This window comes from Pituophis catenifer, unplaced genomic scaffold (genome assembly GCF_029215685.1).
Source record: "Pituophis catenifer annectens isolate HBS135680 unplaced genomic scaffold, rPitCat1.0.hap2 SCAF_3, whole genome shotgun sequence".
NCBI lineage: Eukaryota > Metazoa > Chordata > Lepidosauria > Squamata > Colubridae > Pituophis > Pituophis catenifer.
The window spans coordinates 191,047,576-191,073,457 of NW_027256883.1; the positions used below are offsets into that span (position 1 = coordinate 191,047,576).

Consider the following 25,882-nt stretch of genomic DNA (forward strand, 5'->3'; position numbering starts at 1 on the left):
TGAGTTGCCTGATCCTCAGAGGCTTTTTTTTTCTTTTAAAAGCATTTTTTTTCTACAGCCTCTTCGGCCGAAGAGGTTGCAGAAAAAAATACTTTTAAAAGTAAAAAAAAAAAGCCTCTGATGATCGTGCGGTTTAGCTGGGAATGGGGAGGGGGGGGCGCAGAGATTTTTGCTACCGGTTCTCCGAACCACCTGCTGCCATCGCTACTGGATCAGGCGATCCAGTCCGAACCAGGAGCATTTCACCCCTGCTCTTGACTCTCCAATGATCATCTTGTATGTTTCCTTGGAATCCTAGTTTGGCAGGACTGTGGAAAAAGAAGAGGTCTAATCCTGACAATGACAAAAGGCTTCAATTTCTTAAGTCATCAGTCAGAACCAGCACATTTCAATTTACTTTGGCTCTCTACAACAAATTCTGTTTGCTTTTCAGAGAGCTCTCTTGAACAGAATCTACTTTAGGTAATAATAGAATAGAATAGAATAGAATTCTTTTATTGGACACACAAGGAATTTGTCTTGGTGCATATGCTCTCAGTGTACATAAAAGAAAAGAAAAGATACATTCATCAAGAGTCATAAGGTACACCACTTAGTGATAGTCATACAAATGAGCTGGGTACAAATAAGCAATCAGGAAACAATATCAATATAAATCGTAAGGATACACGCATCAAAGTTACAGTCATACAGTCATAAGTGGAAGGTGATGGGTGGTGGGAACAATGAGAAGATTAATAGTAGTGCAGACATAGTAACTAGTTTGACAGTGTTGAGGGAATTATTTGTTTAGCAGAGTGATGGCATTCAGGAAAAAAACTGTTCTTGTGTCTAGTTGTTCTGGTGTGCAGTGCTCTATAACTTCGTTTTGAGGGTAGGAGTTGAAACAGTTTATGTCCAGGATGTGAGGGATCTGCTTCAGGGGTGTGTTAGATATCAAGTACAGTTCAAATGAGCCAATCAGGAATTAGTCCTGAGAGCGGGAAATTAGAAGGCACGTCAGTGGTTGCAGCCGGGGACAGCCCCTTTCCTATATAAAGGGTTGCCCGGGGTTTGAATAGCTTTTGCTGTTTCTGGAGTTAAATAAAAGAGTTACAGTTACATTGTTTCGAGTCTTCCTTCAATCGCCCACGATTTAACATTGGCGACGAAGGTGGGATCTGAAGGAACAGGACTGCACATCAATCTCCAAGCAATCATCAGCCACCCATCCGATCCACCAAAACACCGGTCAGATCATTGGCTATCGTGATGTCTGCAATCACACCGCCCGCTCCATTCAACCCAACCGGGGAAGATTGGGAAGCTTACATGGAGCGATTCTATATGTTCATGGAGGCGAACAATCTGCTGAGCTTATCAGAGCAGAGGAAGAGGGCCCTTTTCCTCACCCATTGCGGCCCGGCAGTGTTTAAAATGGCAAAAGCGCTTGCCGCCCCAGCCGATCTGAAGACCATGACCTGGACAACGTTGCAAGAAATACTCAAGGCACACTACGCACCGCAAGCATCATCCCTGGTAAGAAGGCATGAGTTTTATCGGAGGGACCAAAGAGAGGGAGAGACAATCAGTGCGTTCGTGGCGACCTTGCGGGAAATAGCTGCCGCATGCGATTTCCTGAATCTAGAAGAGGCCATGAGGGACCGTCTAGTACTGGGACTGAGGGACCTCACGTTACAGAGTAGGTTGCTGGCCCGGCCTCAAATTACATTCAAGGAGGCCTTGGAAGAAGCATCCGCAACCGAAGCTTCCCAGAAATCGGCGGCGGCTATGAAGAAAATGAAAAGCGGGCCGCCCGTAAAGGAGGAGGCGGCCGTGCACTATGAAAGAGTGGAATCAGGTTCGGAGGAAGAGGACGAGGAGGATGAAGTCCATCACCTCCGAGCCGATCGCAAGGAGAGACAACAGGGGAAGAGAGAGGCCTGGTGCTTGGGATGCGAAGGGAACCACCCGAGAGCCGAATGCAGATTCCGGGACGCTATCTGCCAAAGATGCGAAAAGAAAGGGCACATAGCGAGGGTCTGCAGGGCATCCCAGCCAGCCTCAAGGAGGACCAGACCCCCCCGATCGCCAACAAACAACAGAAAATTCCAGACAAGTGGGAAGAGACAACCGTTTGGGCGAGGACAAAGAAACGATGACCATCGGGCGGATCGAGGCGAGACCCATCAAACCATCGTGATCGGCCATGCCAGCGCGGGAAGGGCAAATAAGATGGCGGCAACAGTCTTGATCGAGGGGAGACCCTGCAGAATGGAGGTGGACTCGGGATCCAGCCTATCGATGGTATCCTGGACAACAATCAAGAAGCTCCTGCCACACATCACAGCCCGCGACCTCAAACGACAGCGCCTCACCCTCATCGACTACCAAGGGAACCGAATTCCTGTGGTAGGCATTGGCAAGTTCAACGTAGCCTACAAGACATTCAAAGCCACGCTACCCCTCACGATTGTGGACAGAGACCGGCCCAGCCTGCTGGGCATGGAGTGGTTCGAGCCATTGGGGCTAGCCATCACCGGCGTCGATCACATCGGAAACGACACCTGGGAGGAGGACCTGATGAGGGAGTTCGCAGAGGTCTTTAACAACGAGCTAGGCAAGTACAAAGGGTCCCCAATCTCATTCAATTTAGACCCCCAGGTAGCCCCAATCCGAATCAAACCCCGGAGAGTCCCTTTTGCGCTACGGCCAAAAATAGACGAACAATTAGATAAACTGGTCACGCAGGGAGTGTTAGAGCCAATAGACCACGCGAGATGGGAAACCCCCATCGTGACACCGATTAAACCGGACGGGTCAGTACGCTTGTGCGGAGACTGTAAAAGTACATTAAATAAGGCGCTCCAACAAAGCGCATACCCTGTACCAGTAGTCCAACACCTCTTGCATTCCTTGGGGAGGGGAAGAATCTTCGCAAAATTGGATTTAGCACAAGCATACCAGCAGCTGCCCGTAGATGAAGCCACCGCGGAAGCACAAACCATTGTTACACACAGGGGCGCATTCAAATGTAAGAGACTGCAATTTGGGGTGAGCGTAGCGCCCGGGCTTTTCCAAAGCCTGATGGAACGACTCCTACAGGGAATCGAGGGAGTCGTCCCATATTTCGACGATGTATTAATATCAGCAAGGGACACGACTCAATTGAAGCAGCGGCTGAGGGAGGTGCTGACAAGGTTCCAGAAAGTGGGACTCAAAGTTAAAAGGGACAAATGCCAACTAGCAGAGACTCAGGTCGAGTTCCTGGGATACTTGATAGATGAGTCGGGAATTAGACCCACCCCCGGGAAGCTGAGAGCGATCAAGGAAGCACCCCCCCCCCCAAAAAATAAAACCGAACTGCAGGCATTTTTGGGGTTGCTTAACTTTTATAATATCTTCCTACCACAGAAAGCTACTACTGCTGAACCACTCCACCGGCTACTGGACAGGAAGGCAGAATGGAAATGGGGGGAGCGAGAGAGGAAAGCGTTCGAAGACATAAAGAACCTGTTAACGTCAGACAGAGTTTTAGTGCAATACAGCGGGACATTACCCATAAGACTAACTTGCGATGCATCCCCCTTCGGCATCGGAGCTGTATTGAGCCACAAGATGCCTAACGGAACAGAGGCCCCCATTGCATTTTTCTCCCGGACTTTGTCAAAACCCGAACGGAACTATAGCCAATTGGACAAAGAGGCGTTAGCCGCAGTAGCCGGAATAAAAAGGTTCCATGAGTATCTCTACGGTCGGAGTTTTGAACTAATAACCGACCACAAGCCATTGTTAGGCATCATAGCAGGGGACAAACCAACACCCCCCGTTTTGTCGCCCAGAATGCTAAGATGGGTGGAGTTTCTGGCGGCCTACAACTACACACTGCTCCACCACCCGGGAAAATCAATCGACCATGCAGACGCCCTCAGCAGGTGCCCACTTCCAGAAACGGGGGAGGATCCAGCGCCAGCGATGACCACCCTGCTAATCGAGACGATGGAGGAAGCCCGAATATCTGCAGCCGACATCGCGAGGGCCACCTCAAAGGACAAAATACTGGCGCGAATTTTAAATTGGATCTGGAAGGGGTGGCCGGAGGAAAAAGACATAAGCACAGAGTTCCTGCCATACAAACGGAGGCAAAATGAACTGTCAGGACTAAGGGGGTGCGTGTTGTGGGGGGATAGAGTCATTGTTCCAAACACACTAAGACAACAGACACTCAGATTACTCCACGACGGGCACCCGGGGATCGTGAGGATGAAAGCCCTGGCCAGAAGCTACGTGTGGTGGCCCGGGATGGACAAGGAAATCGAGACGTGGGTGTCCTCCTGCGCAAACTGCCAAGAGTCGAGGGCGGCACCAAACTCAGCCCCCGTCCACGACTGGGAAAACCCGGGAACACCATGGGCCAGATTGCACATCGACTTCGCAGGGCCGTGCAAAGGGAATACGTTCCTAGTCATCGTGGACGCATACTCAAAGTGGCTCGAAGTAGTGCTCATGTCGACGACCACAGCAGACGCAGTGATTAAAGTATTGAGACGCCTATTCGCCACACATGGGATTCCCGACCTCATAGTCTCCGACAACGGGCCGCCGTTCACATCAAACACCTTCGAGATGTTCCTCGCTGACCAAGGAATAAGGCACGCCTTATCGGCCCCCAAAAAACCTTCGACGAACGGTTTGGCGGAACGGATGGTGAGATCTACAAAGGAGACGCTTATGAGATTAGGCCCAGGGGACATTCAGACCAAATTAGATAAACTATTAGCCATCCAGCACATTACACCAAGCGCCACGACCCACCGAAGCCCAGCAGAATTATTAATGGGCCGTAAGCTGAGATCCCCTCTGGACAGACTGCACCCGCAGTACAGCACAGAGAAGCCAACCGACTCCACGAGCAGAATCCGAGAGTTCCAGCCAGGGGACAGAGTCTACGCAAAAAACCTGAGCGGAAACCCACTCTGGGTACCAGCAACAATAACCCAGGTGACGGGGCCCCTGTCCTACCGGGTCCAGACAACAGACGGCCAGCACTGGAAAAGGCACACCGACCAGCTCAGGGGAAGATTAACGAGAGTCGAGAGGGAAACCCAGCACAACGACCAGGGGGAAGGAAAAGACACACAAGCGGTACCAGAGCGGGCCAATACACAAACGCCAGTTCTGGACACGCCTAACACCAGCCCGGAAGAAGATAACAGCGAGCACGTACCTGAGTCCACGGAGGAGGCGACAGGCGCCGAAAGGAGCCGGCGGGGACAGCCAAGTAAAGTGGGAGAAGGAGGCGAATCCACGCCGGAGACCGAGTTCGAGAGAGTTCCGGAGCCCACACAGAGGGAGCAGCGGACCTCAACCTCTCAACCCGAAGGCACTGGAACAACTGAACTGCGCAGGTCCGGTCGAACCTCCAAGCGACCCGCCTACTTACGCGACTACGTAGCATAGAGACCCCGGACAGGTGGACACTGAACTAGGGGGGAGGAGTGTTAGATATCAAGTACAGTTCAAATGAGCCAATCAGGAATTAGTCCTGAGAGCGGGAAATTAGAAGGCACGTCAGTGGTTGCAGCCGGGGACAGCCCCTTTCCTATATAAAGGGTTGCCCGGGGTTTGAATAGCTTTTGCTGTTTCTGGAGTTAAATAAAAGAGTTACAGTTACATTGTTTCGAGTCTTCCTTCAATCGCCCACGATTTAACAGGGTGGGTTCTACTTACCTTTACTACCGGTTCGCAACGGGATCACACAGATCACGTCTCATGACGTCAGGGACAGTGGGCGGAACCTCCCGCTGGTTTTACTACCGGTTCTATAGAACCAGTCTGAACCGGGGACAACCCGCCATTGGTCTGCTTCCTGTTTGTAAGGTAGGGAAAACATGCTGAAAACGGCTCCTGGAATTCTTTTTCAATCTTTTTACCATCAGTGACTCTAGGAGGTGCCTCTTCTGCATAATGAAATAGCATATTGCTTCTCTGTATGTGTTTCTGCTCTTTTGTTGTGTTTATATGTGATGGGAAACAAAGGACAGGCTGCATATGCTCCAGTCTGAGTTACATGACCAGGAGAGCAACTGTGAATGAAAGAAAACCATAATTCAACCATATCTTCCATAATGTGGATTGAAAAATTTTTCTCGATTTGTCCCCTGCAGCCACCAGCCATATCAGGGCCATTTCAAACTCAACCTTTCTTGTGCATTCTTCTCCCATTTTTTGAAGTTTAGCCCTGTTCTGCTTAGTTTTCAGAGAATTATTATGCTGATGGCCAAGGGGACATAGCCCCCTTGCCCAATTGAATGGAAAGAATAATAGACAGGGAAAGAGTTTCTCTCAACCACAAAAAGGTTTGGGTTTTTTTAAAAACAAACATAATTAAGGAAATTGTGATTTAGTGAGATTTTTCAACCAAGTCTCATATTAACTGCAACCCCTCTATTGCATTGTGGAAATATTATACCAAATTGGTAATAATAGGTTTCTTTTTCAGGATAAGGAAACTGGTATTTTTAAAAGTACAACCACAGCTCTGAACTAATACCTCTGAAGAGTAGTTATCAGTCACTTATTTTAATGAAAACTGTCCTTGAAAAATGTCTATGGAGATTCTTGGTCATCCAGATCATAGTTGTCTCAAAGGTGCTTTTTCAAAGGCAACTGGACTGGTTTGTTTGTTTTTAGGAGGAGTGGGGGGAGAAGGAGGAGGAGGGGGGAGGAGGAGGAGAGAAAAAAAACACATTTTGTTTCTCATCCAAGAAGCTTCATCAGTTGTGACTGGATGGTTCTTCAAAAACTGTAGTGTTTAGTTTAGTTTAGTTTAGTTTATTTGATTTGTATACCGCCCAACTCCCGAAGGACTCAGGGCGGTGAACAGCCACAAGATAAAAACACATAAATACAAAATTTAAAAACAGAATAAAACCGAATTAAACAATTTGGCCGAAGACAGATTTAAAAACACCCCAATAAATTAAAAACAAATTAAAATTTGTGTTTTAAAAGGGAAAAAGGGAAAAACTGTCCCTGAAAATAGTGTCCCTGAAAACCTTTTTAAATAGATTTTAATTCATTCAAATCCCATCATAAAAATAGCTTTTCCTTGAAAAGTTTGGTCTAGACCCAAAAATCAGCATTCCCAATCTCCAGATGTTCCCTGGGAGTTTCAGAAACTGGTTCTGACAAATCTCAAAGATCAATCTAAGCGCGGATAACTGAAGCAACAGCATGTTGTTTTGAGGTTTAACTCTCTGCCCTCATTTCTCTCTCCCTAGAGGCAACACTGAGATTGTAAACTCTGCAAAGTAGGATCCTAGTATTTTTTTTAAAAAAAATTCTTTACAATGCCCACTACAGAAATGGCATCATTATTAGTCATTATTCTGTAAGTCTGAATAAATTCATGTGGAGAGGAAAGTGTAGCCGAGGAGGGTGTTCTTGCCCACATTCCTAATGCTATACCCAAATTGCAAAGACTTTTGATTGACACTAGAGTTGGCTCAGACACATGGTTCTGACGTCACAACTATGCATACTGAGCTGTATGAGTGACAGTTCTATAGTGGGAACAAGGCAGCATCAATAGTATCTTGTTATTTTTCTGCCGAGGAGCTGACGTGCAGGCAAGGCAGAATTCATGGTAGCTCAGAGAAATTAACCTTTCTGCTTAGGGGTTTATGGTCCCAATTATTAAAATCTCACCAAGAAATTTCAATTAGGGAGCACTATGCAAATTGTTTCTCATTCCTTTTTGTTTTTCCTGAGCATACTGTGGATGAATAAAGGCTAAGGAAAAGTATCCTCTCCCTTAATGCTGCTGCTCTTCATGCAGGAAGAAGCAGATTTAATTCTTGGTTTCTATAGGGAATATTGAGAGAGATTCTGTTGGAAACTGGAGCATCATTGTCAGATAGGGTTAGCATCATAAGATGAGCTTTTCATGTCCTCATCTTTTTTAAGGCCGTCAAACCTGGGCTGCAAAAACCTAGATCACCACAAGATGGCAACAAAGAGCCAACCGTTTCTTTTCTGCTTGCTGGATTTTTGCAGCCTGGGTTTAACAGCTCTCAACTTTAGCTGCCACACTTTCAGATCAAAATGGTATGTGCCATTGTTCACATTTTTGGTCTTGCATAAGCTGATAGTGAGAAAAGGAGAGAAAAGAAAAAGAACCACATTGGCTGGCAAGGGTAATAAGATTCTAATACTGCTAAATCCAGGTTGAAATCACCAACAGGAACATAAATTCCTTTGGGAGAAGCCTTGGTTTCTTAGCAAAATATAGATGTGTGTCAGTGGTGGGTTTCAAAATTTTTTACTACCAGTTCTGTGGGTGTGGCTTGGAGGGTGTTTCTTGGTGGGCATGGCAGGGGAAGGATACTGTAAAATCTCCATTCCCTCCCCAATCCAGGGGAAGGTTTCTGCAAAAGCCCCATTTCTTCCTGATCAGCTGGGACTTGGGAGGCAGAGAATAGATGGGGGTGGGGCCAGTCAGAATTTTTACTACTGGTTCTCCGAACTACCCAAAATTTCCACTACTGGTTCTCCAGAACTGGTCAGAACCTGCTGAAACCCACCTCTGATGTGGGTAACATTGAGAAAGGTGCATCTGATTTGATCCTCAGTATAAATTCAGCTGTCACTTAGCTAAGAGCTGTTCTTAATTTAATTGCCTATGCATAGCTTTGCTAGAATGTTTAGAAAAGGTTGGACAATTTGTGATCCAATAAATTAAACACTATGCAGATAACTGATTCCAGCTTAATAAAAGCTCTCAACTTTCTGGATACCTGGGCTTGCAGAAACAGGAAGGTCAAACACATAGAATTCAGGAATACAAAGGATCCAAGTGAGTTATTATTTGATTTGGTAGATCATCAGATAGCATAGCATTACATTAAATGAACAGTATGAATTCCAAGCTGAAATGCAACAGCTTCTCATAATTTCTTCAGACCTTAGGCATTTATCCAACATATGGAAATTTAAAAAAAAAAAGGCTAAGGGACTGTAGCCATATTCAGTGAAACATCTACCAATTGGCAGTACTTAGATAAATACATGGGCCATTTTCAGTTAAAATCAAGAGCACTGAGTATCCATTCACATTTATTTATTTTTAATCAGAGCATCCTTTAAAAGAAATGTCAAAATGCCATTATGTGAGATGGCTTTGGATATAACTGGGTCTCTCATATACTGTTTAAGGATAACAATAGAAATAATAACATTCATCCTGACTCTGTGATTTTATGCCATTAAGTTTAAAAGCCCGAACAATGCAAGAGGTGGGAAAAAAATAGATATTTACTGGCTGGTCTTGTTGAGAGGAACAAACAGCAGAAAAATCTAGCCAGTAGCTGCTGAGATTTTTTATCTTGGCAACAATTCCTCCCGGCCCTCTTTGGTTTAGATTTCACCCATCTCCCAATCTGTTAATTCTCATTGTCCATCCTATTTCTTAAAATGCTCATTATATATACTCTATGTAACAGCGTTGCAGAAATTTTCAAAGCTAGCATCTTGCAGGAGGACCTGCTGGTAATTACATGGGCAAAATTGTTCATTTCTTGGCAACAATATGGAAATTCTCTGCCATTGCATTCTTTTGGGGTGGTGTTTATATCTGTACAGATGGATTTTCTTTTTACTTCATAATCTAGCTACCAAACTAAGGATTCCCTGTGTTCTTTGATCCAAATGTTAACCACGTTTGCCCCTGCATAGTTTCTTCAAGATCAGCCAAGGCCAACTAAGTGCTGCCAATGAACTAGACATCATTGTCAGTTTTGGTTGATTAAGTACCATCATGTTATTGTTGACCACGTAGATAGATTTCTCTTCTCTGCTCCTAACCCAGCCATTCAGGTCTTCCAAAAATGCATCCATCACCACTGTAACTGAATCCATTCACCTTGCTGCTCATTTTCCTCTTCTTTACATTTCCCAGTTCAAGAGACTTTTCCAGAGAGCTGGGTCTTTGCATAATGTGCCTGAAATAGCATCATTTGAACCTGGTCCTTTGTGCTAAATGTAAGAACACCGGGTTGATTTGTCCAATAATCCATTTATTTCTTTTCTTACAGTAGTGTTCTCATGAATTTCCCCCAACACCAGTTCAAATAACTTAAGTTGCTTTGTTGCAATACCTTTATTTTGTATTGGAATTTTAAAGGCTTCTTCACTAAATTATGGTATAGTATCTACTCTCTAGATTTTTAAAAGCATCCTTTGTCTAAATCTTGATCCAATATTTCCTTTCCAAGATAACTGTTTGTCAGATATAAGCAAAAGATTGATTATACAGATTATCTTATTTACCTGTTTTCTTTCCAATGAACACTGTTTTATATTAGGGGAGGAAGATCATGGGATTTTCTTTTTTCCAGTGAAATTCCACCTTGCCTGTAAAGCTATTCACATAAGGATTTTAACGCTTATAATGCTACAGTGAGATTTAGAAGCAACAAAGGGGGCAGCTCTCCCAAATTACATGTGGAAGATTTTAAATGAACACATGAAGTTGTAATAAATGTTTTGTTTTCATAATGTTTGTGAACCCACGTCATTATGTTTTGATCACCCATGGTGTACAGTAGATCTGAACCCAGCTAATAATAGTATAATCAAATCAAACAGATTATGAATTGATACTTAGCGATTGTCTACAATTGTGACATTAAAAATACAGGAAATTGACGCACGTTGATTGTATTCATTCATCACACTAAGCAAAAGTGTGTGTGGGTTTAGCTTTCTGTGTAATGTAAACATAGTCATCGTGTTTGCATACTTTGGATCGTGGCTTAATATAATAGCATAAACCCAGGGGCGGACTTCAAAAATTTTAGCAAGGGGTTCTCTGCCTGGTTTCTGGGTGGGCGTGCCCATGGTGGGCATGGCCTAGTCCAGAGGTCACCAACTGGTGGTCCGTGGACCATTGGTGGGCCACAAGAAAATTTTGGTGGTCCACAGTAAGATTATTTGCATTGTTTATATTGCACTAAATCAGGGATCCTCAAATTACGGCCCCTGGGCCAGATACGTGCAATGAACATTTGTATTGCTGCAAAGAGTCTCCCCTTTCAGGGTCTTTTTGTGTGGGTCAGAGGGGCAGAAATTCCGACTTGGGGTCTGCTTCAGCCTCCTGGTGCAGGGCTTTGGGCTGGAGGGAAGAGCCGCTGGTGGTGAAGAGCTGGAGGACCTTGTTCCAATGGGACTACATCATGGCCTGAAACTGGTTGATCATCTCAGCCCACTGAGCCTCCAGGAGACGGTACCTGGCCTTGCACTCCCGCAGGTCTTCCCTCTGCTTGGAAAGCCTATGCTCCTAGTCCTCAGTGAGGTCTGCTAAACCTCCTTCTCAGTCAGATCCAATTTGAACTGAGCTGTTTTGACAACTCTTTCTCATGGTGGCTGCTTAGCTCCAACAACTGCTTCCTGTTGGGGCCCTAAGGAGCCTAGGCGGGGAGGCAAGGAGTGGCTGGGAGGGGAGGGGTGAATAGAGGCTGGCGAGGTGCCCCTTGATGTGAGTGACATTGAGTTGGCCATGCCCACTCAGTCACATAACCACCATGCCCACCATGCCTACCCAGCCGGTCATTAGGTAGATCATATTAGTGGTCTGTGAGATTTAAAATTATGAATTTAGTGATCCCTGAGGTCCGAAAGGTTGGAAACCCCTGGCCTAGTTGGCTTCCTGCACCACGGGGTGGGGGGTGGGGGGGGAGGTGGGGTGTGTGTGTGGCATTTTTGCCCTCCCTGGGCTCTGGAGGCTTTCCTTGAGCCTCTGGGAGGGTGAAAACGGCCTCCCCAGGCTCCGGAGGCCCTCTGGAGTTCTTCCCGAACTTCCGGTAGGTCTGTTTTTTGCCCTCCCTGAGCCTCAGCGCGTGCCCTGCACTTACCTGCATGCAAAACAGACCGCGTGAGGGCTCTTGGGAGGGGAGGGGTGGGCGGGGCCAGCCAGGAATAGGGTTTGGGGGTTCTCTGAACTGCACAGAATCTTAGCTAGAGGTTCTCCTGAACCACTGCAAACCCCCAGCAGCCCACCCCTGCATAAACCTAGTCAAAAGAGTCTTATTAAACAAAACATATTTAGGGTATATTCATTTTCATCCAACTTGTTACTGGTCCAATTGGCTTTGTCAGTTTGGGAGGGTTAGTAGGAATCCCAATCCCCATTCCTTATGAGTCTCTACTAACAACTTTGCCAAATTCAGACAATCCATTGAAAAGCCGATGAGAGGCCAGGAACAAATCCTGATATAGCTCTGAGGAAGGTTAACAAGGCCTTCCTAACTAATTTGGATTACACTTCTATCCATATGAAGTTACAACAGTATATTTCTCCTTATTGTTTCATTTATACATGAGAGGAGAAAATATTCTTGCTTTTCTCGGTATTGATCCATCAGTTATATCAACAGTAATTATTTTTCCAATAAATTCATATTTTACAAAATTAGCACGTATACTCAAAAATATTTTCTAGAATATATTTCATGTGCATTGGAAGGTTTTAGTGAATGAACAAGACTATGCAGTTCACTATAAATAGCACAGTGAACATTAACTGATTAAATTCATGTGACAGACTATTTATTGTTTCCATCCAAGATAAAAATAGATCTCTCCTTAACAAGAGCAAATTCTTTAGGTCTGGATTTTCAAATGCTCACTGCTAGGCCCAAGTTAAATGCATTTATCCTATCAAAGCCCCATTTCACTCCCCAATTCCTTGTTTGGGCTTTCAATATATTTGCTATGAAGCATCAAAACCTACAGATAGAATTACATTATAATGGAATTGGATTTTCTTGCCTGTGTAAACATTTTATTTTATTTATTTTATTATTATTATTTATTTGTATCCCGCCTTTTTATTATTTTTATTTAACTCAGGGCAGATAACATATCCAATACTTCTTCTATTTTCCCCACAACAACCATCCCGTGAAATAAGTTGGGCTGAGAGAGAGTGACTGGCCCAAAATCACCCAGCTAAATTTCATGACTAAGGCAGAACTAGAACTCACAGTCTCCCAGTTTCTAACTTGGTGCCTTAACCATTAGAGCAAACTGGCTGTCCATATACAGTATATTACATCCTTCTTTCAGTATTTTCCGCTGTGTCTTTCAATTTCTATAATATGTAAGCTCATTAAATATAGCTTTACACATAGCAATGTTGCTTTGTGGGTTTGGTGAGCTTGGTAAGCATTAAGAAATGATAAAAACTGTCTGAGTATCTCTATTCAGTCATGGTTTTTATGCTTTTGGTGCAGAGGTTGTATATTACTAATAGTCTATACAGCTAAAGATTCTAGTTCTAAATTTTTTAAAAAAAATTTGATTTATATGCCGCCCTTCTCCGGAGCGGCTTACAATGTGGCTTACAATGTGCTCAGCAATAGCCTTCATCCTTTTGTATATTTATACAAAGTCAGCTTATTGCCCCCACAAACTGGGTCCTCAATTTACCTACCTTAGAAAGGATGGAAGGCTGAGTCAACCTTGAGCCTGGCAAGATTTGAACTTACTAATTGCAGACAGCTGGAGTTAAATTACAATGCATTAGTCTGCTGAGCTATCCAGGCTCCTATTATTATTATACCATAGGACTGTGTGTTTATTTAGCACACATTATAGTATTCTCCCTTAAACTGCCTGCTGCCTTCCAGATACAAGAAGTCATTTCTTAGAGTTACTCCACAGCATTATCCATTCCTGAGAATTCTGGGAATTGTTTCATGGGCGTGATAACTGTCTCAGCTGGGGAATTTATAGGATCCTTTTTTTAATCATTATTTAGTTATTAGATCTGCCTTTATTCCCCTTTTACAATTTACTCAGTACACACCCCATTCTTACTATCTTAACAGCATAGTTAACTTTTAAAGAATCAAAGCAAGTCTACTCTTGTTCATTTCCATGTATGACATAAATGCAGAGGTACTTGTGTTCTGATGGAACTTTATCATGGCCAAAGTGGATTTGAGTTGTGGATTAATTTCAGATTTTCAACTAATGATCTTATGGTGTGAAGAGATATATCTGAGATGCAATGATTTTTTGGGGAGCTATTTAATGTGTATTTTATTGACTTAAAATATAATTTAGCACAAGAAGCAATGGATGGAAACTAAAGGCGAGAACCAACCTAGAACTAAAGAGAAATTTCCTGACAGTTAGAACAATTAATCACTGGAACAAGTTGCCTCCAGAAGTTGTGGGTGCTTCGACATTAGAAGGTTTTAAGAAGAGATTGGACAACCATTTGTCTGAAATGGTATAAGGTTTCCTGACTGAGCAGGGGGTTGGACTAGAAGACCTCCAAGATCCCTTCCAACTGTTATTTTGTTATCCTATAAAGTGTTGCACTTGGGAACCTCTCCCTCCTACCCTTCAAGCATTCCTGGGCCACCTTGCTTTGTATTATCCTTCCACATATACCATGAGGCCAGTGGTGGAATTTTTTTTACTACCAGTTCTGTGGGCGTGGCTTAGTGGGCGTGGCTTGGTGGGCATGGCAGGGGAAGGATACTGCAAAATCCCCATTCCCTCCCCATTCCTGGGGGAAGGATATTTTATTTTTATTTTTTTATTTTTTTTATTTTGTCGAGTACATATTAGATAATATATATAAGTATAAGCATGAATTGAATACATAAAATGAACACAATTAAAAGGAACATTAGGACAGGGACGGTAGGCACGCTGATGCTCTTATCCACGCCCCTTATATTGTAAAATCTCCATTCCCACCCCACTCTGGGGCCAGCTAGAGGTGGCATTTGCTGGTTCTCCGAACTACTCAAAATTTCCACTACCGGTTCTCCATAACCTGTCAGAACCTGCTGAATTTCACCCCTGCATGAGGCCCTAACAGGTGAGAATTTTACATGGAATTAGATTTAAATTATGTCCAGCCACTGTGCTTGTTATTCTTTGGGGGTAAAGTGCTTATTAAAATTCAGACAGTTGAAAATGCGCCTGTCTTTTCAACACTGCCTCTATTTGTAACACTGCCAGAGATATGAGTAGAAATGAATGAAAGTCATGTGAAGGAAGCAGATTGCCTGCACAACAGGGTGTTCTCCTGGATGCACGGCTGTCCTTGGAAGAGCACATGACGGCCGTGGCCAGGGGAGCTTTCTATCGGGTTCGCCTGATGCACCAGTTGCGTCCCTTTCTGGACCGGGATGCCCTGTGCACAATCAGTCATGCCCTCGTCACATCCTGTCTGGACTACTGCAACGCTCTCTACATGGGGCTCCCCTTGAAGAGTACTCGGAGGCTCCAGCTGGTCCAGAATGCGGCCGCGCGGGTGGTTATGGGTGCAACTCGGCATGCCTATGTAACACCCCTCCTGCGCGAGCTGCACTGGCTCCCGTTGGTCTTCCGAGTGCAATTCAAGGTGTTGGTCACCACCTTTAAAGCGCTCCATGGCTTAGGACCGGGATACATACGAGACCGCCTTCTGCCATCAACAACCTCCCACCGGCCAATACACTCCCATAGAGAGGGGCTCCTCAGGGTGCCGTCGGCCAAACAGTGCCGACTGGCGACACCCAGGGGGACAGCCTTCTCTCTGGGGGCACCAGCCCTTTGGAATGAGCTGCCCCTAGAGCTTCGTCTTAGCCCCAACCTGCGAACTTTTCGTCGTGCCCTAAAGACCTTTCTGTTTCAGCAAGCTGGACTGGCCTAATATGAATTTTTAGTGAGTGTATATGTGTTTTAATTTGAGGGCCAAATTGTATATATTTGTTTTAATTGGTTTGAAATTTTATAAATTCATATGTTTTAATTTGGCTGTACACTGCCCTGAGTCCCCTGGGAGAAGGGCGGTATAGAAATCCAATAAACTCTAAACTCTAAACAATAACCACGCTTCCATTCTGCTAAGTTTTTTTTTATTATGTTTTCCACCTATACATAGCCCAAAATGTCTGTTCCACATTTTGCAAAAGAAAGCTATATGGGTCAATCTTTTTCCCCATAAACAAGCGTCTTCTGCTTTTGCGTACGCAAGCAGTATCCATTTCCAAAGATAACAGAAACAAAGCTGGCAACAGCTTCCTATCGAAAATCAGCTGAGATTAAGTGTAATGAATTAGGTAACAAAGGAGGCTCACCTGGTAATGCCTTAACAGGATTTCAGATGTCATGAAACACTGAATAATGAAATAATTTATTACCGAACAATACAGAACTAGAAAGGCACAGCTTGCCAAACAGCGCAAGTGATTAACTGCGCATTCAGATTCAATAGTTCATATGGAAATGACTTCACTGAAAACAATAGCTCAAAGGTCCTTTACCCTAAGCTAGAAACAATTTATGTACATTGAGGCAAAATCATCTAACGCAGCATGAGGAATAAGTAAGTAGATTGCTGATTTTGCTAGCAATCTAGAAATGTAAATCTTCATTTTATTAGATTTTTGTATTCTTCTCCAAAACAAAACTACTGAAATTGTAACTGACTCATTAGGGGTTTCCACAGGATATTATGAAAAAAAAAAAAGAAGTAAATATGGCATTGTGGCTGCTATATGGTCTTTTTTTTTTTTTTTAACCATACCGAATGGTCAGCCCTGGGCAGGCTTATTCCTTCACTCTTCAGAAGTAACTTCCCTTCAGAAATAATTGTTCTGTGTCTGAAACCTTTATATGTACAATAAGGCACAGAAGTAAGGGTTGAAGACGAAAAGCTGGTTCCTAGATTAATAAAATTCACGAGATGTTTCTTTATGAAAGCATTTGGTCATCCTGTTCTTCTTCTACATTATTCTAGATATTATGCATGATCTACCATATTGAATAGAATATTTATTATATCTAAACATATTGATTTTTCAGGTTTCTTGTCCATTATTACATCATATGGTTTCAATATTAGTAAAAGTCCTTTTCTTAAGAAACCTCTGCAAATCCTAGAAAAGCCAATTGAAGAATGAACCAGCATCTTGTTTTTCCATTTGAAGTTTGAGTCACTCAGATTCTCTACAGCAGCAAGAGATCCCTCCACCCAAATCGAAGCATATGATGCAATTGTGCCTACACTACTTCTGAGTTTCCTGCATGAGCAATGCTCGTCTTCTGTGGACAGCTGGCACTTTTGACCCACTGCCAGCCTTTCTGAATGGGTTTCAAGAAAAGACAAGGCCTTCAGAAGGAAAGATTGAAAGAAGCTTCCACGTTTGCTGAAACCTCTTCATATCTATTGCTATATCATAGCTATATCTATTTCATTCAAACACATAATCAGTAAAAGTGGAATTAATTAAAAGATTAATGAGAAAGATGGTTCTGGAATTCTTGCAGAGTGCTACGTTTTTATAGGCAGACTGCCTGGGTTTCCAGTGTTTTCATGCCTACATGAAGCAAAGTATTTGATACGACAAAATATAAGACTTTGATGATTAATCAGTTCTACTATATTGTTTTCCTTTGTTCCAGTCACTGACTGAGTATATTGTGCATCAGATCATTTATCTGTCAAACAGTAAATGTAGATGGTGAAAATATTTTAAATTATTTATTTTATTTAACTTATATGCCGCTCTATCTCCAACGGACTCAGGGCGGCTCACAACAATAAAATCCACAATAAATACCTAATTAAACCAGATAAAAGTTAAAAACCCATATAAAACCCCATCAGTCCAGGCCGGGGAACTTGAATAACCAAGTTTTAATTCGCAGCGGAAAGTGCGAAGGTCAGGGGCCAACCGGAGCCCCAAGGGGAGTTGATTCCAGAGGGTGGGCGCGCCCACAGAGAAGGCTCTACCCCTGGGGGCTGCCAGCCAACATTGTCTAGCCGACGGCACCCTGAGCAGGCCCTCCCTATGGGCGCGAACAGGGCGATGGGAAGTTGTTGCTGGCTGCAGGTGGTCCGCCAAATATCCTGGGCCTAAGCCATATAGGGCTTTATAGATCATCACCAGCACCTTGAATCTCACCCGGAGGGCAACTGGCAACCAATGCAAGTCGCGCAGGAGAGGTGTTACATGGGAGTATCAGGATTCTCCCATCACAACCCGCGCGGCTGCATTTTGTACCAGCTGAAGCCTTCGAGTGGTCCTCAAGGGCAGCCCCATGTAGAGAGTGTTACAGTAGTCAATACGGGAGGTGACTAGCGCATGAGTAACTGTGCGTAGGGCATCTCGGTCCAAGTAGGGGCGCAACTGGCGCACCAGACGGATCTGGGCATATGCCCCCCTGGTCACGGTTGTTATATGGTCTTCTAAACTCAACCGTGAGTCCAGGAGGACACCCACGGTGTGTGCCCTGTCTACAGGGGGTAAAATTTCACCCCCTATAGCCAACGATGGAACCTTTCCTTTGGACTGAATGCCGGTACCCACAGCCACTCGGTCTTGGCAGGGTTGAGCCGAAGACTGTTCCTTCCCATCCAGACCCGTACTGCTTCCAGGCATCGGGCCATCACGTCGAGGGCATCACTGAGTTGGTTCAGGGTGGATATAAAGAGCTGAGTATCATCAGCGTACTGGTGGTATTTCACCCCGAAACCATGGATGATCTCCCCCAGCGGTTTCATATAGATGTTGAACAGAAGGGGCGAGAGAACCGACCCCACAAGTGAGGGGCCTCAAGATTGATCTCTGCCCCCCTGCCAACACTGCTTGCGTTCGACCTGAGAGGTAGGAGGAGAACCACCGTAAAATGGTGCGTCCCACTCCCAGCCCCTCGAGGTGCTGCAGCAAGATACCGTGGTTGACACTATCGAAAGCTGCCAAAAGATCTAATAGGACCAGAACAGAGGAATAACTTCTGTCCTGAGCCCTCCAGAGATCATCCACCAGCGCGACCAATGCCGTCTCCATGCTGTACCTGGGCCTGAAACCCGATTGGCACGGGTCGAGGTAATCCGCTTCATCCAGGGCCAGCAGGAGCTGACGTGCTACCACACTCTAGACAACCTTCGCTAGAAAGGTTATATATTAAAGAAATTTAATATATAAATTAAAATGGTACAATAGACTGCCTAAGTTAATGAAAAATCAGTTTACTAAAATCAAACACTTCCTTGAGTGACAGTATGGTATCCCACATCTTTAGGGTATCTCCTCTTCAAGAACTCTTACTTGGACACAAAGATACAGGACAATTTTCATCAGTTTCCAACTTTCTCTTTTTAGGAAAAGCTGTTGAGAAGGTGATTGGCTTACAACTCCAAAAAGTTTTGGATAAAATGGATTATCTTGGCCCCTTCTGCTCAGGTTACAGGATACAGTACTGAGATAGCATTGATTCCATTTATGGATGATTTTGGGGGGGACCAGTATGGAAGTAGAGCATCCCTCCTAGCCCTCCTTGATCTCTTGGGACTTTCTATGCCATGATCATGATAACCTAGTTGTATCTGTTTAAATTTTCTGATCATATACTGATTTTTGAAGTTCTAAAAACCCTGGCTTTGTCTGTTTCATGGACATGGTATGCAATTCAATGATGATCCAACCATATATTTGGCACAGCTGCTACCATGAAATGGGGATATTAATGAGATGATGGATTAAACCAAATATGAACCACTGAAGAAGAAAAGGGCAACTACTGCAGGGTTCTGCCAAGAAAACCCACAAAGCATTCACATCTAAGACAATAATTACAACCTGACATTAGAAGGTGAGTCCCCCAGGTTATTCTAGTGTATTTCCAGGTATCTATCAAATGACTGAGGAACAGCAAAGAGCACATGTGAATAGCACTAAGGTTTATCCACTGTCTGGATTAAAGCTGAAAGGATGTGTGGTTGCTGATATACCAAGAAGCAAAAGGAAAGTTTGAGGATGTAAAGATACTGCTGATAACAGAATATCAAAATCATGCAAACTTGTTGTAAGAGCAGAAATGCCAAGATTGAACAGTAACATTCTGTTCATTCAACAACAGCTAGCTACGTAATTTGATATCAGAAGAACATAAAATCTATTGCAGACAAGAAAAACGTAGAAGACATTGAGTATTCATAACTATTAACAAAGAGGTGTCAAGATTAGTGCTGGAATACAATCCCCAAAATGGTATAATTATCTCAATTCAAGTTCAAGACCAGTGAACTGATGTCATGGTGATTCAGGTCTATGCACCAATAGGATTTAGAGAAAACAGATTAGTTTGTTGATGACTTGCAACATCTTGATGCAGTACCTTAAAAATATATCATACTAATTATAGGAGACTAGAATGCTGAAGTAGGAAATGAAATAGCACCTGAAATAACAGGAAATTTTGTCCTTGGTGTATGAAATTAAGCAGGAGACAGACTGAAAGAGTTCTGCTGAGGAAATTATAGTAAATACTTCCAGCCACCTAAAAGATTACTTTATTTACATGAATATCACCAGATGGACCCACAAAATCAAATTAACTATGTACTGTGCAAATTAAAATAGGGAAGTTATTTTCAATCAGCAAAAACAAGATGTGGTGCTGATCATGGCTGAGATTATGAACGCTTTGCAAAACAATAAATTAAACTTAAAATAAACCATAATAATGAGACAATAAAATATTACCTCAGCAATATTCCACATGACCGAATATTAAGGTAAAGAACAAGTTTAATGGGTTAGATGTCATTAACAGGGTGCCTGAAGAGTTATAGGCTAAAACTCATGACAAGATTAAAGATGAAGTGAGCAAAAATATCCTAAAAGCTGTAAGCAAAAGAATGCAGAATATTTTCTGCTGATACAGTGAAAATAGATGAAAAACAAGGAGAAAACAAAAAGCAAGTCATGAAAATATGCCCAATAAAAACTGAATTCCAGAAAACATCAAGTCTCAAAAATTCACATCAAAAGTGACTGTAGATATTAAACAATGTCTGCTTCTTGGTTAGTCTAGACCAGTGGTGTCAAACTCACATCATCACGGCAGCATCATGCGATGTATCGAAAGTTTTTCCACCATCACTAAAACAGGCATGGGCGTGGCTAGCACATGACGCATCTGGTCTGCGGGCCAGGAGTTTGACAGCCCTGGTCTAGACAAAATTTTGAAGTGTGGAAACATCACAATTACAATAAAGAAGTACATTGTCAGGGACTTGGAAAAACCCTCAGTTATAACAAGAATTAAGATAAAGCTAAAATATTTTAGCATTAATAGTTAAATAATACAAAGATAACACAAAGCAGAGGTTATTGGAAAAGACGCTGATATTTGGAAAAATGAAAAGAAATAAAAGAGACTAATAGGAAACAGGATGGCTAGGTACTGTCATTGACATCCTAAGGACAACTTACAATAACTCAGTAATTGACAATCCAGGTAAAACTATGTCTATGTGGTCATTTAAAGTCAAAACTGACAAAAGAACAATAGACTCTTCAATTATATATGTTAGATAAGAGTGAGAATGATATGCTGAAATATTGGAGTTGCTTTGCATTAAGAAGAGACAACTACTGGAATGAATAAGCAGTGGGGGGGGGAGTTGGACAGACACAGGATTAAAAAAAAAAGGAAAATTAAATTCTTAAATTTAGGTCAGAATTCTCTACATGATGCTCATGAGCACCAATTGACCTATGCCCATCTCTGATACAGCTCATCTCCAGGCAATTTAAAAAATAAAGATGGTAGATATCTTTTTTTGACTGGATATATGTACTACACAGAAAAACAAAGATAAAGATTAATTGAAATGATAAGGATCATCTTAACCTGGAAGGAACACTGGTAGCATCCTCACCCAGACTATGTTTTGAAAAATGAGTATTTTGTTAACATTCATGTTCACTATCTCAGGCATTTCACACATATTTAAAGTTTTCAAGGCAGCCATTTTAAGAATGACCAATACTGAGATTTTTAGAAATAAACTGATTCTCATTTTTTATATCTGAATCACTAAGTTAAAGGATGACAGTTTGAAAATATGTATAAAGAAATGTAATAAAAGATAACAATATGAAGAGGTTTGTGCTATAACTGATTTTTATGTTTGTGTTTCATTCTTTCATGACCCAAATTTGTTTATTTCTTACTTGTCTTTCCTTTACAGTTTTCTTAAAGCTTGACCACTAATCAAAAGTTAAATATTACAGCAAGGCATAGATATGTGCCTGGATTCTGATTATTTCAGCGGTTATATTCTACTGATATTCATTAACACCTCATTCATTCAGCTGACATGTTCAAACTGATAGCATTACCATCTGAAATCAATTCAAATAGATATGTATATGATTTAAAAAGCATTGTTGCTTTTCTAGAATAATGTATCTTATTGTTACTTCCTTAGCGGTCTTTAAAAAGTTTGGCCGATGTGATCTCTTAATTTTTGTGCAGCATTTTATCTATTTATTACTCTTTTACCCCAGTCTCATGATTTACAGCTGTGACAGATTTATCCTGCCCCCTTTAAATCTCAGCTAGGAAGTGTAATTTCCGTTACAATGACTCTGGCATTTCTTGACCTACTGGCCATAAGAGGCAGACAGAGTCAAGAATTTATTCGGTCTCCCCTCTATCACTTTGCCTCTTCTCTGTGACATTATTTCAGGATGGGGTCCTTCTGCCTTTGCTCCCAGGCCTTCACATATACGCTTTTACTTTCTGACTGTCCTTCTGGTAGGATGCAATTAGCTGGGTGCTAGGCTTTCTGTATCTCTATAATGTATATCCTTAAACAAATCTTTGTGCATAGTTAGAAAACCTGTTCCTCTATTGCTCAGGTTGGATTCCTTGTCTAAGGAAGACTGAGATGTACCTAGAATTTTTTTCCTTCCAACTAAACCTATCAGCAGGGCATCACTTTAAGGAAGGTAGTTTCACCAATTTATCTGGGGATTAAAGGTAAACCCACCCCCGGCCCTGAAGTACAGCTGAACTCCTGATAACGATAGAAACATCCCTAGGACTGTCCATAGCTTTCTTCCAGTATGTCTTTTGCCCCTTTCAAGTCTAGTTTACAAATGTACTGTGCTAACCAAATACTAACCAGGCCTGACTCTGTTTAGCTCCCAAGAGTAAAAGCAGCCATAGCATTGGAAGGGACCAAAGGATTATCTAGTCCAGGGGTCTGCAACCTTAAACACTCAAAGAGCCATTTGGACCTGTTTCCCACAGAAAAGAAAACACCGGGAGCCACAAAACCCTTCCCGTGCCTGACTATTTCTTGAGCGGCCACGAAACTAGCATATGTAGTTGAATAAAACGTTCTGTTTTTTTCTGAAACTTTACTTTTCTTGGATTTATCCATGGTTGGCCTACCAGAGGTTGAAAAGCTCAATAAATCGCATGCCGGCAGGTGTCGCACATTGGCAGTTGCACACATATTTTGAATGACAGGGAGCCACAGCAGAGGGGTGAAAGAGCCACATGCGGCTCCAGAGCCACAGGTTGCTGACCCCTTATCTAGTCCAAGCTTCAGCCATGCGCAGGAAAAGCAAATCATCCATGAGACGTGAAGGTCCAGAGATGGAGAACCTACAGCCTCTCTAGACAGATCATCCCACTGCTCTATAAATCCTGCCACCATGAAGTTTCTTTCTTACAGTTGTTGTTTCCACAAGTCCAAGGTGGTACAACCCCTATTGCTTTTTAATTCAGGGAGTTAGGTGCTGAATAGACATGTAGGGTTTGCCCTTTAAAAAAACCCACTCTTTTCTCCAGTATTCTGATAGGGAAGCTAAATAATTCCAGATGATGGATGGTATTTAATATTCCATGTCGCGCTCTAGAGCTGAACTTCATGAGCCGAAAACTGGGTAGTGTGGACTCCGAAAGGAAGGGAGGGGGACGCCCGCGCCTTCGCTTTTCGCTTAGCAACAACCCCCGCCAACCAGTGTAGTAGCTCAGCCCCTTTTAAGATTAGCGTTTCTCTCTCTCTCCCCCCCCCCCCCACCCCATCTCCCGCCCCTTCGCTTTTCGCCAGCCGGCTACGATTGGAGGCACTGCCTTCCAGGAATGACTTCACGGCAGACTCCGCCCCCGACGCTGGAGTGAATGAAGGAGCGGAGCGAGAGCAGCATCCGCCGCAAGGAGTTGCAAGGGACGTAGTTGACTGGGAACCGGGCGGCGGAGACAAGGGCGTCTGGGAAGACGGGACTGAGCAGCAGGTGGTCTTCTCGCCTGCATCTCTGGAAGCAGCGGAAGCGTCTTCAGTCTCTGGCGGCGCCAGCAACTTCAGCATCTCAGCACTGCTGCATCAGCTGCAATCGTAGCCTCTGTATCCCTCCTGGCCGGGGCTGGCGGCTGCAGCATCAGCCCTTTCCCGACAACAGCAGCTTAGCATCCCTCAACCCAGCCTTCTCTTTCCCTTGGGTACCACTAGCCGCGGCTTATTTTCTCTCTCTCTCGCCCGCCCCGCCGGCGTTTCTGCGGCTCTTTCCATCCTCTCCATCGTCGCCTGGGTCCCGGCTCCTTTTTCCTCGCCGTCTCCCCTTCCCGTCTTTTGACTCGCTTCACCTTTCCTCCTGCCGCCCTTTTCTCACCTCCCCGAGGCCCCCCTCAGCAGCCAAGACGCCGCGGGCTGTACTCCGAGTGAAGAATGGGGCGTCGAAGCTGGCCAAATCGCAGGCGGCGGCCGAAGCCCCCGGCGGCGCCCCCGGCGCGGGGCTGTTCATGGAGCGTTCGCAAAGTCGCCTCAGCCTGTCTGCCTCCTTCGAAGCCCTGGCCATTTACTTCCCCTGCATGAACAGCTTCGATGAGGAAGAGGCGGGTAAGATTGGGGGGGGGAGAGGATCAAAGGGGAGGAGGGAGGACCTGTCCGCGGTTTGGAGAGGGATTTGGGGGGGGGGAGGCAGGAGACCCCCGACCCGCTGGAGTGAACTCAAGGAGGTGGCCTACCTTATAGGCAATAGGGTGCCTACAGCCCAAACTCCTCCCTCCCTGTCCCCCGCTCCCCCCCCCGTCCCCCCAAATAAAAGGCACCAACTTTCTCCAAGCAGGTGCCCTCCTACTAAAAGCCCCTGAGCCTCAGACAGTAGGATGGTACCCAGAGAAGGATTAGTTTTGTCTTCCCTCCACCATGGGGTGAGGTGGGTTTTTTTGGGGGGGGGGGTTCTCCATTTCTGGTGGAGGGTTAGAGAAGAAAAACAGGGTGAGAAAAAGGCTGTCTCCAGGAACGCTCATCCTCCTTTCCTTGTGGTCTACATCAGGGTGCAAAAGGGAACGGTTCTGTGTGGTTTTTCCCGCTGGGTGCATTTCAATCTCCCACTGTTGCAGCTTGGCAGCAGTGAAAACCATCGTGAATGGAACTAAAAATGAGGAAGCTTACATTTGGGAAAGGCCGTTGGCTGGGGAAGAATTCACCCACTTTTGTGAAACCTTTTCTGCCCTGTGATGTGTGGAAACAGGGCATTGGTGAAACTAAATAAACTGGTAGGAAATAAACAGGCTTTGAATGAGCCAAGGGCATTTTTTTGGATAAACAACCAAGAAAAGGGAAAAGTGGAATCCAGTCATGTCAGACAGAGAGAGAAAGTAAGTCAGGGCACCAGCTTTACCCAACTTCAAGCCTTCCAGAGATGTTGAGTGACAGCTTCCACCCAATGTGGCCATTAGCTGTGCTGGCTGCTGCTAAGAGGAGTTGCTGTTCAATAATCAGATTGAGGAAAGCTATAATATGCAGTGGTTGAATGCTAGAGAGGAATGAATGGAAGGTGGGAGTAAATGGTGGAGGAGGCTAATGTATCAATGAAAGTGTGTTATGGGATAGCAGTATTCAAATCCAGGATGTGAATAAGAAGCGTGTGTATGTGTGCAGTTTCCTTCTCTGAATTTATAGAGCTAGGGCTGCTAGCATAGAACCAGTGACTGCTATTAGCCTGTAAAACAGATGTCTGCAATCCGGTGGCCCCAGATATTGAATATCAGCTCCCATAATCCTCAAACAGCATGACTAAAGTGCAGG

General features: G+C 44.0%; 1 protein-coding gene across 2 annotated transcripts in view; it reads left to right on the top strand.

The window, feature by feature from the left end:
- Window positions 1-24,591: 24,591 nt before the first annotated feature.
- Window positions 24,592-25,882, top strand: part of RIMS4 (regulating synaptic membrane exocytosis 4) — a 99,161-nt gene continuing 97,870 nt past the window's right edge. For both annotated transcript variants that reach the window (XM_070940001.1, XM_070940002.1), the window contains exon 1: window positions 24,592-24,688. In XM_070940001.1, the coding sequence (XP_070796102.1) occupies window positions 24,592-24,688 (97 nt within the window). The remainder of the gene's footprint in view (window positions 24,689-25,882) is intronic.